General features: G+C 36.9%; 1 protein-coding gene across 9 annotated transcripts in view; it reads right to left on the reverse strand.

Annotated features, from left to right (window-relative positions):
• Nucleotides 1–12945, reverse strand: part of Arhgap24 (Rho GTPase activating protein 24) — a 473771-nt gene that overhangs the window by 57539 nt on the left and 403287 nt on the right. For 8 of the 9 annotated variants that reach the window (XM_074041831.1, XM_074041829.1, XM_074041830.1 and 5 more), the window contains one exon: nt 6477–6599. In XM_074041831.1, the coding sequence (XP_073897932.1) occupies nt 6477–6599 (123 nt within the window). Of the gene's footprint in view, nt 1–970; nt 2312–6476; nt 6600–12945 lie in introns of those variants that run through there. The other variant, XM_074041833.1, reaches the window with a different exon arrangement.

A 12945-nucleotide genomic window follows, 5' to 3' on the forward strand; every position in this document is an offset into this window, starting at 1 on the left:
TTTAAAAAGTTTCCCTGTCTTTTGTGTTTTTGATTTTTCTTTTGTTTTCCTCTCACTTTTTAGTTGGTTACTAAATCGGGAGGGTTAACTAAAAGGTGGCAGATCAAGGAAGAAAGGGAGATGGGAAAAGCTGTAGGTGTCATTCAACTCACCTCTTAACTAAATTACTGGCTTACTCTATATATTAAGATTATAATTACCTGGTTTCTACTTAAACAGCCATTCCATTTAATTATTTTCATTTTAAAGCAAAAAGAAATTTAAAAATATTTTTATACAAAAGTCTTTTCTGAAAACATTTCATTTTATACCCTTTAGCTTCCCCAAAGTAAGTCAATTCAGAAATGTCTGTTTCTTTTATTGATTGTAAGTTGTTATATTTCTCCACTCCCTGTTCCTTACAGTTCGTATCTTTGTCCTTTCTCAAAGCCATCTTATGAAAGATTTGGAAAGTCAAGATGATTGCTATTTTTAGCCAATGTTAATAAATACAGTTGAAAGCCTCCTGAAAAGAGCTCACTGCAGATAATCTTATTATCAGCATTTTCTCAGCAGGGGAGGTGAGATAAGCACAGGCAGCCAGAGCCAAAACCAAAGTAGTGGGACACAGTGTAGGGATTTGCAAGAACACAGCTCTCAATTTGGGTCTGCAGAGGATACAAGATTGCTGTGGCCCATCCTTTCAGGGTGGTCACCCTGACTTGCTTAGTTCCCTGTCAATCAAGGTGATCCCTATAGGACCACCATTCTTTAAGCCCCACCTTCTTTATCCATTCACAGACAGTTATAACAGATCAATAGGAACCTTGAAAACTAAATATAGACAAGCAAGGACACACCCAAATCATTCTTATACAGTTCTAACCTCTTGGTTTTCAAACTCTCATTTTATCTGAGAACAAACAGACTTTAAAGCATCAGAGAATAGACATATATGTATAAAGAGGACATTAGCATGTCATCTACCTACCTTTCCGAAAACTAAAACATCGTTTGATTCTTCTGTATGTAGTTTTAGGGATGAAAGGAGTTGATGCTAAGGCACCTGAGGGGCGTCCCCCAGAATGTCGGTCTTCAGGCATCATACAAGCCCTAACTTGAGACCAATCAGGCTTCTTTAAAATCTGCCTCCGTGTGGAAACCTACAGCCACTCCTTCTCATGCCTGTTTATTTATTAGGTTTGAAGTGCTAATTACTCCAAGGTTTTGATAATCCAGATGCTGGGTCAAGGATAAGTTAGCAATCAACTCTTATGTACTCCTTTTGACAAAAAAAAATCTCCTCCCTTTACTTTTTCCTAATCCAGGGAGTTTTTAAGGTATTCTTTTAAAGTTTCCGCAGACATTACAAAATGTCACAAGAGACAACTGCAGCCAACGAGCTACAACTCCCATTCAGGCAGCAGGAATTGTTTTGTTTTGTTTAGTTTTATTAAAAAATCTCTTCTCAGCTGGACTGAGATTCCTCTGGAGAGGTCAGCAAATAGCCTTGTGCAAGGGGAAAGAGGAACAATGACAAAAGGCCCCTCAGGAACACTTCAGGACAATCCTTGCTGGCTCCTTTCATCTGTGCAAAAGGGAAGGAAAATCATGGCACCTTCTTTAGAAAGCATTTCACTGCATGGTAGATTCCTTGCAAAGGACTCCCCTGTTCTTTTTACAGCACCCCTCAGCCTTTGATGCTCTCTGTAGGCTTCTCCCTTTTCCCTTCTGTCTTCCAGCTCCCGGGGGAATCAACACATCAGAATCCAGTGCCCATTCCAGGAGGCTCCTTGGCTGTGCAAGGAGGCGGTTTTGCAGGGAGCTTCTCCTGCCCCTCCTCCTGCTTCAGCTCCCCTTTTCTCAATGAGAGCTGGGCGGGAGCTGGCAGGGCTGTGGCTGCCTTGTCACAGCTGTGGCTGCGGCTGCCTTCAGTGCCCGCTGGTCACATGAAGCAGGTGCAGTCACAACATGAGGGGAGGAGGGAGAGTGCCTGTGCTGCTCTGGGAGCCCCTTTCCACTTCCTTTGACTTTGCAGTGACCTCCTGGCTCTCCTCTTGTGCAGTACCTTTACAGCTGGATGGCTCAGTCCCTCCAGAAATCACATGGCACCAGAGAAATCCATGGAGGGGGAGTGTTTTTGCCCCCTGATTTCTACATACTCTCTTGCTACACAGCATTTTTTTCAGACCTTGTGCATTAGTGAGTGCTAATTTTATGTGCATATTTTTAAAATACACATATTATGTATACACACATATATATGTGTCTATAAAATAAAACAAACTCAGTAGCAAAGAGTCAGCATGTAGAATGGCAAATAAATCAACTCATTCATGTATGTATTCTTATACATATAAATATATTTCTCTGGTTATGGTTTGAAACTCTGCTCAGTTTTCAACATTACCCCATGACCCCAACCCCCTACATCTGTCCTCCATCACTTTCAGTCTCCTTCGCTCAATACTTTACTAGTTGAGTTAATCATTCATCTACCTGGCTGTTCCATAAGCAGATTTGGAATGCTAGTGCTATAACCCCAACTGATCCTGTGGCCTCTCAAGCCTTCCTTTCCTCAGTAGGAGGGCCACAAAATTGTGCTGAGGTCTTCCCATTCACAGCATCACTGCTCTGATTAGCAGGTCCAGACAGGTAAGGCTGTCATGGAAAGGATCATCACTAGTCGCTTCTGCCCTATGGCACAAGTGTTGATTTTACCTTCTATGTCACAGCATGCTGCTAGGAAGAGGAAACACCACTCAGTTAAGTCAACACCACTGAGACAGAAGGGTGAGCATTTGGAAGTCCCTGAGCCAACTGGAAAATTCACTGACCTGCAGGTTGAAATGGGGGGACACTTGTAATCACAGGCTTTTAGAGCTGGAAAGTTAAAACAACTTTGTCCAAACTTCTTATTTTACAAGTGAGGAAACTAAAGGTGAGGGAAGGAACAGCACATCCAAGATCACACAGCTGGCCCCTGTCTCAGGCAAAACCACATTGCCTTTGAACTAAGCCCGGCTTGCAGGCTGCTGATTACTCATCAGAAGGATTTTTGCAAATATACTTCCACTGTCTTGCTAGGTCTGTGACTTAATTCTTTTCATAAGGAGGTAGAACATACAGGCAGATTCTAACTTTGTGAGTAGCTAAAGTAAGGCTGCACACGCGGATCTAATGAAAGGACAATTAATAGATTCTCTTACTCTTCTCATCCTGAGCAGGCACCTCCACGAACATTGCCTCAAAAACTATTGGAAAGAAAGCCAGTAAAAACAAACAGAAGAAAAAACTACAACTAAACTTTTCCAAAGCTAAATAAATGTTTTGACAACCCATTTTTCTCATTCACTTTTTTTTTTTTTTTTTTTTTTTTTTTCATTTTTCTTTTATTATTCATATGTGCATACAAGACTTGGTTCATTTCTCCCCCCTGCCCCCACCCCCTCCCTTACCACCCACTCCACCCCCTCCCGCTCCCCCCCTCAATACCCAGCAGAAACTATTTTGCCCTTATCTCCAATTTTGTTGTAGAGAGAGTATAAGCAATAATAGGAAGGAACAAGGGGTTTTGCTGGTTGAGATAAGGATAGCTATACAGGGCATTGACTCACATTGATTTCCTGTGTGTGGGTGTTACCTTCTAGGTTAATTCTTTTTGATCTAACCTTTTCTCTAGTTCCTGGTCCCCTTTTCCTATTGGCCTCAGTTGCTTTAAGGTATCTGCTTAGATGGAGCAATAAAAGTCTCATTCACTTTTAAGCTTACTCAGTGTGCTTCTTAGCATTGTGAACAAGGAAGAAACTGATTGTGGATGGTTTTAAGCACATAACAAAGTTGAGGTATCTCAATTCAATATTGAATTTTGTTTTCTGCCTAAGGAGTTAGAAAGGGAATGTCTTACTTTCACACTTCCATCGGTTCTTCTCCCCCATCTGAATATTTGTTATCTTTTAATGTAAGTCATATTTCATAGAATCTACCCAATTACACACATAATTCAATATGTTTTTTTTAGTAGATTCACAGATAGGGACCGCCATCACCACAGTCAACTGTAGAACATTTTCACCTCAAAAGAAACTTCATACTTTTTGGCTACCATTGCCCTACACACCAACATTCTATCCCTAAACAACTACTAATCTATTTCTGACGTCATAGCTCTCCCTGTTCCATTCTTTCATATAAATGGAATCATACAATGTCTGGTCTTTTGTGGCTACCTTCTTTCACTTAACATAATATATTCAAGACACATTTGCATTGTAGTATGGATTAGTGCTTCATTATACTCTATGAATGTAAAGTCATGTATCACCTAGCAATTGAGATAGGTGCTAAGAATTATGTTGACAGGCAATTTTGTCATGCAATCATGATAAGAGTATGTATAAACTAAGATGGCTATGATGTCACTAGGTGATACAATTTTATGGGACCACCATTGTATAATGAGAGCTCTCATTGACCAAAACTTCAATATACAGCATGACGATACCACATTCTCTGTATCCATTCCTCCTGGATGGACATTTGAATTATTTATACATGTTTTCTTTTTTGTAATTTCTTGATGCGAATTCAGGTATATTTGAAAGACTGAAAAAGCTATATTAATTCTAATGATCATATTTAAGACCATTTCATTTTTGAATTATCATTCATTAATAATATGAGGAATTTCATTATGATAACTCCATATATGTGTACAGTGTATCTTGAGCAAGTTCATCCCCTCCAGTGTGTTTCCAGTCCCCTTCTTTATCCACTCCCATTTTTGAAGTTTTTAGTCTGCTTCACTATGCTGTCTTCATAAAGATCATACTTTTAAAAATGTTTTTTCATATACTGAAGAATGCATTATCAATAAGGTGTGGACTTATAGTTGTGGGTTTTTACTACCCTAGTAAAGGTAATAGATTACATTATTTTGCTGTAAGGCAGAAGGAAGACATGGGTTTGTTTTCTGGTTCTGTTACTCACAGTATGATATTTACCAAATTACTCATCTACTCTGGGTTTTAGTGAACTAATCCACAGAATATGGGGTACAACTTAAACCTATGGAAAATTTACTTATTTTTAAAGGAGCATTAAGTGGAACTTATATATAATGAAAGTTTTGTAGTTACATGTGTTTATTGTTTAAAACTCAAAATTCTTTAAAATTCAATGAGCACAGGATTAATTAATACTAAATGAGCATTTGAAACACAAGATTGTGGGTGACAACTGCAGTCTACCAATGCCAGCATCCAGTTTGGTTCTGTATTTGTATTAACTTCAGAAAATTCTTTTACTCAGAAGAAGCACAAGATATTTCTTGCAAATTAAATGAATACTTAAAAAGCTTGCTTGCAATCTCACAACACTCTCCAACTAAATAAGGAAGGGGAGAGATTTGTTATTCGAACCATTGTTTCTATTATGGATACTCTATGCTAAAATATATCTCCTTAACAATTAACTTGAACCATGAGTTTATAAAACTCATGAAGCACATTGCATAGGATAGAATATATAATAAGATCATAAATACTAAGAGTTTCCCCCCAGGATCATAGATTTGAAGATTCACATATAGCTCTTTCCCAGTACTACTGGGATTATATCTGAGAATTCTGTGCTGGTGTGGCTACCTGTGATCACTGATTTTGGAGAAGCTTAATGGATTCATTTTTCTTGATGACACTAACAGTGCACAACAGAATATAAACACGAAAATTATAATTGACTTGTTAAGTTGAATTTTATTTAACACAATTTATTTTTAACTATATCAATATAAAAGAATTAGGATTTCTTGGTTGCAGATAAATGTCTTTGTATCTTTAACTTTGGAGTTCCATTTTCTTTAAATAAATTTTTTGTTCATATAATTCCATTTTATATTTCTGGATAGATCAAAATCACATATTCCATTGTTTCTCCCTCATTTTAGTTCTAACCATAGCACTTTTTAGTTTATTCTTCATATAGTATATTCTTGACATTGTATGGAAAGATTGTTTTAAAATCATAGTATCAAATTTACATACCTCATTCAAAGCATTTTTTTGTAAATTCCAGTAAATATCAGATTCTTAGATTCTTGTCAAAAGTTTTTGGCATTCTCTTTTGATATAATTGAGCATCTGGAGACTGGGATCTCTTCCAACCCACTCACTAGTCAAAAATTTTTTGATTTTTACCTAAATATTCTTAACTAATCTACTTTTATAGCATGCTTCCCATAACTGTTTGTTGTTAGTAAAATGGAACAAAACTAAAAGAAAAACATCATCAATTTTTATAGTTCAAGAAGTTTGGTTGTTAATGAGAGGTGACTTAAATTAAGTCTCTAAGAGTTGGCAATAATGTTGAATAATTTACTGTTTATTTTAATAGTCACCCATTTGAATATAGGAGCTGACTAGTAGCATTAATTGGAGGAAAGAAATGAATAGCTTGGTCTACCTATCTAATTTTCTATGATTTTGAAATCTGCTCACCTCCTCCAAAAGGTCCCCATATGACTCTGCGGATGGACTTTACCCAGTCTTCCATATCATTCTGGGTGCTCGCCATGAGGAGATAGCTCTCATGATTTGCTGTCATCCGATCTCGATCGCCTCCTGTAAAAACACATTAACACATTCAGTTGAAGAGTCATTCAGATTCCTTATCATAAGCTCCTAGGAAATCCTAGAAACCCAGGCTGGGCCTAATGCAGACAGCACTAAGTCCTACCCAATAAATTGGAAATATTTACCATAGTTTCCAAATCTGTTTTGGGAAGGGGAGACTTCTAAACAAGGAAAGGCTCTTGTGTTTCTAGGCAAAAGCTGGAGGACAAATGCCATTCCCCAAATACAGCCTGGGTATTTTTATTTCCCTAGCAACAACCCATAGGCCTGCATTAGCTCATAATCCAATCTATTCACATAGAACTGCTGAGCAGAGAGAAACAGCAGAGACAAAATGAAAGGCGAAGATGGAATAGTGGTCCACAGAGGTTAGATTTTCATTTGAAGCAAATACTGAACTTTGCTTGGTGCCCACACAGCCAGGCCACCCGGCCATCATGGCTGAGCCTGGGAGTTCAATGAGGGATTGACTGCCACAAGCAGCACTTCTGGCCCAGAGCTCCTCCTCTGTGACTGTTCTAGATGAGGACACTCATTTCCCCAGATCACAGCATCAGGAGGCAAACAATGAAAAGGTAAGAAAAAGGAAGATGGGTGCCTGGCCAGCCACGAAGGGCAAATTTCACTTACACAGGCCTCACATCTGAGCGTGAGTTGTTAGAAACCTAGCAGTGCCTCCTTGTAAAATATTCTTGGTTTCTCCTCTATTTCTCCCCAAAACAACCCGTTTACTTAAAAATAGTCATAGTCTGTTTTATCACCTTTGAAGTGCTAGACTTCTGAAGTACATAATTTAATGTCTTGGAAATCTTTTATAGTGCATTTAAATTTCCTTGGTGACTTAACTGTCACATTTACAAAACAAGGACAACCATATTTAATCTTAAAACATGAGGCATAGTGGTCTTTATACTTCTTAATGTTTAAAGGAGTGTTTCTGAAGACAGACCACAGCGACCGAACCACTTTCTTCTCTTTGAAAATAATTAGTGTTGCTTAGAGAAGAAATAATTAAAGAAATGGAATAGTAAGTATTTCAGTTATTTCTGACAATATGTTAATAATATTCTTTATTTTCAGGTGCTCAGGTACCTATCAACATTTAATTTTCACTAAGTGTGATAAACTTGCAGCCTTAAGTTTAATTAATTCTTAAAAGTGTTTTGTTTAGTTAGGACATTGTTTTTAAGTGGATGTGAACACCTTTATGGGGGGCTTGCAGGCTCCAATTTACCAGACATCAACTGCTCTCTACCCTCTCATATACAACCTATTTGAGTTTTCTAGACCTGAATTCTACAGAGCCTTTCCAAATACTGCCCCAGGTTGAGAAGTACAACTATTTTTGTAAAACAGGTAAAAGGTCAGAGAAGAACATTGACTTGAGCAACTAGAATTGGTGCTTTTCATTTTATCTTTTTTGGCAGCATTGTGGTTAGAACTCAGGGTCTCACACTTACTAAGCAGGGCTCTAACACTTGATTGAGCCCTGGTGCTTTCCATTTTAATACAACAATGGGAAGAAGTTGCCAAATGAACTACATTCAGTAGGCTTCTTAAGATTGACAAATCTCTTGAAAAAACAAGTCTAGCTTTGGGCTTGAGGTGTAAGTCCAGTGACAGAGGGCAAGCATGAGGCCCTGAGTTCAAACCCAAGTACAACCAAAACAAAACAATACTAGCCTTTTCACTTTATAGAGAATAAGCCACTGTTAGGGAAGCAATGGTCACTCCACACCTCTAGTCAATCATCACTTTGAGCAACTTGAATCTGAAAAAGCATAAATTTAGGAGTAAAAGAAAATGCAGCATTGCAGTTCTGACCCGTAGTATGGGTGCACCCTCTGGGGAGTTTCATAACTTCTGTAAACTCAGTGTCTTTAATCGCACTTCAGAAGTAATGCCTACATACTAAGTTTTGTAAGAGTTGAATGAAATAAAGTATGCAAAAGTACTAGCATTGGTTTAGGCTGAAACAGAAATGTGTAAGTATTAATTTCATCTCATTTAACTTCCTTTTTCTTTTAGCAATGCTAAAAGGACTAATTATATAAAATTGATCTCAGAGATTTTCCATTTAATAAATGCTTGGAATCAAGCATTTAAGAGTCAAGAGTAACAGAGTTTTTTTTTTTTAAATGTTGCCTTTCTTTGATATAGATACACAAGCACGGTAAAATTATATACTGCCAATGTATACCTCATGCATGACTATATGACATAGTGGCAGAAATAATGAAATGGCAAAATAAAAAATGCTTCATTTGGTACAGCACAGTACTAAGAATCTATTCTGTATTCTGATCCACTTACAGCACAGTACTGAGCCAAAAAATTACCATTTTGAAATCAGAATATTTCAATTATTGTCTTTGCCTGAAGGATTCTTAGCAATATCCTGCTGTGTCCTTCCCAGCCCAGGCAGAAACAGCCCTAGTAATGAGTATGAGTGACAGACGATAGGGAACAGTTTCTGCTGAAAGCAGAGGAAAAAGAGACTGATACGCACAACTGGCCGTTATCCTCTGACTTTTCATTTGATTCTTTATCTCTGCCAGGGGTGCTTGTGTGTCTGACCCTGAATCTCATTTGAACCGCCAATCACAGATATGAAATCCCATCTGTGAATTTCACCCATGGATATAGATCTTGATTCCTCAGTGTATTAGCAAGAAAAAAAAATGTAGAAAAAACGCTTGCGGGGTCTTGGTGGAAATGTAGAACGTGATTAAGTAATTATACAGATTTATTCACAGTTCCACTCTTTGAGGTTTAAGTTACTCATGGTTAACTGAGCCCTGAGAATATTACATGGAAACTTCCAGAAGTGAACAATTCATGCATTTTAAAATAATTGTTTCTACAGAAATCATTAGAAAATTTCTTGATACTATTGTTAATCTCTGCCTAATGTATAAGTTAAATTTTATCATATGTATGTATAGGAAAAACTGTATGTGTAGGACTTCAGACATTGAATAGGGGTCTTTAATATATCCACTAAGGATAAGGTGTGGCTACTGGAAGACATAGAGCACATATTCAGGTGAAAATAGGTGATTTCTAACAAAAGATGATGTCTGTTCTAATATATGATTCCTCTGTTCTAAGAGCCTAGTTCTATGCCTTGTAGTTAAAGTGACTCAAATACTTAATGGACATAAAGTGAATAAACTCAGAGTTTTAGCTTTCAGTCATGCAGATCAAATTTCACCCTCATTGTCACCCCTTTATGTGACTCAATACTGAATTTAACTATTTCAGGAACAAAAATTCCTTCAAGAGGTAAAAATTTTAAAAATAGGGTGAAGTTCCAATTATCACAGGAGTAAGTTTCATAAGCATCTTCTGTCCTAATGTAGTATGTGTTATATTATAGAACGCAGTACATTCTCCATTCTTCAATTTTGTTGAATCAAGGCAGTTTTAAATTTTTAAAATACTTTTTTAAGTGATGGTGGATTTGCACAAATTTTAAAGGACACAACTCTTAGGTGGCAACTGCTATTGGCAGCAATGCTTTAGGGATAGTGTTTGCACTTCAAGCATTTGTGACTTTAGTAAACTAAGTCACATCATTCTATTTTACTTGTTTATATAGAACAGAATGTAGAACTACATTTTATTGAGATCATCAGTTTATTTGCATTTTATATGCGTTTCACTTTTCCAAAAGTAAAATAGGCTCTGTAATAAACACTTGACATGATTAACTTTTACAAAATAAAACGTAGAATAAGAAAAGTAACAAACTTAATAGACTAAGAAACAATCTAAATTCAAAATGTAGGATGAAGAAATCTGCATAAAAGAAAACACATACTTAATTCAAAATAGAAGTTAACTGCTAAATCACTATATGAAAATCTAAGCTCTTTAAGTAGTTACAAAATAATAGTTTAAAAGATGTTTTTGAACAAATTTGTGAATTTTGGTATACCTGCTCATTGTTTCTAGGGTAATAGATGATACTCCTTATGATATAGTCACTAAAAAAGGAAGGAGTTGAAGCTTATTGATAAGTTTTATTATGTAAAAGTACATATGAATCTTGTATATCATCTCAATTTTCATATAAGCAAAAAGAAAAGATAAGATACTACATTGAAATACACAATCTTTGAACAATGATTATCTCTGAAAGCTAGGATTGAAATATTTTTTGCCCCTTCTTTTGTACATTTCTGAATTTTCCAGATGTTGAGCCATGCTCTGTTTTGTAATATGTGTATTATTCCGGATGCTTCCTTAACTGATAGACAGGTGCTTTTAGGATAACTATGTGTTGGGGGTGAGGTAGCTGATGCCCCTTTAAGTGACTGCTAACTGTTTAGGAGCTTCCAAGTTGTTGGGTAATTTTTTTGGCAGTATATGGTTTGAAATCAGGGTCTCACAGGTACTCTATTCCTTAAATCACACCTCCAGCCCTTTTTGATTTAGTTATTTTTTTCAGATAGGGCCTTTCTTTTTGTTTAGGCCGCCTCAAACTTCATTTCTCCTATGTAAGGCCTCCAGTGTAGCCAACATACCTGGTTTACTGGTTGAAATGAGGTCTCCTCTAACTTTTTACGTGGACTGGCATTGAACCTTGATCATCCAGATCTGTGCTTCCCATGTAGCTAGGATTATAGGCATGAACCACTGTGCCTATCTGTCATTTTTTGAACATCTAATATATGAAACTGAGCGTGGTCAGGAATGTACCCACCCCTGCATGTAAAGAGTAGGGATCTTTGCTGTATCAACATGTATGAGTCTCTCTAATGAAAGTCCCTTGCTTTCTTTGCTCAGAGGGATTCTCAGAGAATTATTCCCAGTGCTTTCCTTACTTATTATAAGTAATAAACCTCTATTCACTCTTTCATCTCCTGATTATGTTTATTGCCTTTGCACTCACCAAAGGGTGAACTCATTGCATTCAGCTACAGTTCTACCATGTATTATTTTATGATTAGTAAAACATAGAAAGGTTTGAAAAGAACAGATGATATGACTTATAAGGTCACAAAGACAATAAATAATAAAAAGCCAAGGTGAACTAGATGATAACTGTCACTAGTGTTACTTAAAGCATTCAATGTGAATTCTCACTTATTTACTTCTAACCTCTTCTCCCTCTTTCCACAGGTACTGATCCCTGAGCGCATCCTTAAGGAGAAATTTGAGACAGGAGACCAGCATTGCTCAAAGTCCAGACTATATCATGAACTAGGACTTTCTCAGTGGCAAATGGGACAGCTACTATTAAGTGCAAACCCTTCTAAAATTTACTCCTGAAGAAACATTTTATTGAACTTACTGTGTTGACTGTGTTGAGAGTTGCAAAAGCAGTCACTGCTATGGTTTCAGTCTTAAATGTCCTCCAGAGGCCAAATGCTAAAGGCTTGGTTGCAAGCCTGTGGCACTATTGGGAGGTGAGGCCTGGTGGAAGGAAGTTTGGTCATTGGGGTATGCCTTGAAAGAGGACTTTGGATCTCCAGCCCCTTTCTGTCTCTCTCTTTCACCTCTTGGCAGCTGTGAGGTAAGTAGTTTCCTTAGCCACATGCTACCCACCATCACGAATTGCTCTACCACAAGCCCAACACCAAGGCATCAAGTGAGCATGGACTGAAGCCAGGAGTCAACATAAATCTTTCCTCCTTACAACTTGTCTATCTCAGGTAATTTTCCACAGTGACAGAAATGACTAACACAAGCAATGTAAACTTTGTTATATTTTCATTGGAGGAAAACAATTCTAAGTTGTCAATAAAATTGTGAACTACAAAATAAAACAGTTTCTCAGAAGTCATGTACTTATAGGTTTGTCGTCTTCAGCAAACAAACTTTTACTTTTGCAGTGAATTCATTGTATTCAAATTTTAAAACAAGTTGCCCAAAAGAAACTGCACACACAGACATTTGAATTTGTTTCCAAGACAAGATCATAGTACAGACCTGAGGTCATTTCAGTGAACACCTCCAATGCTGTTAATAATTTCAAGGACAAAACATTTCCTCATTCCTTGTTGCAGATTAGGTCAAAACTAAACTAGACAACTAGACTATCATACTATCCATTTTATTATAGCTTACAGAAAAATATTTCAATATTCTAAGTTATTAATTTTTACTCATTCTATAATTATAAGCTCTTATTTTTTATTTTAAAGCATTGTTTTCCTCAAACCTAGTTTGGATCTTTAATGGTGGTGGCACTCTAATGATGATGTACAAGATTTAAAGTATTTCTGAAGCTTATCAGTAGAAAATTACTGAGATGGAGACACATTTCTTCCCTTGTATGGAGACAGATAGTTGGAAAACCACCATAGTTACGAGTAACAAATTATTG

Source organism: Castor canadensis, chromosome 9 (assembly GCF_047511655.1).
Source record: "Castor canadensis chromosome 9, mCasCan1.hap1v2, whole genome shotgun sequence".
Classification (NCBI taxonomy): Eukaryota; Metazoa; Chordata; class Mammalia; order Rodentia; family Castoridae; genus Castor; species Castor canadensis.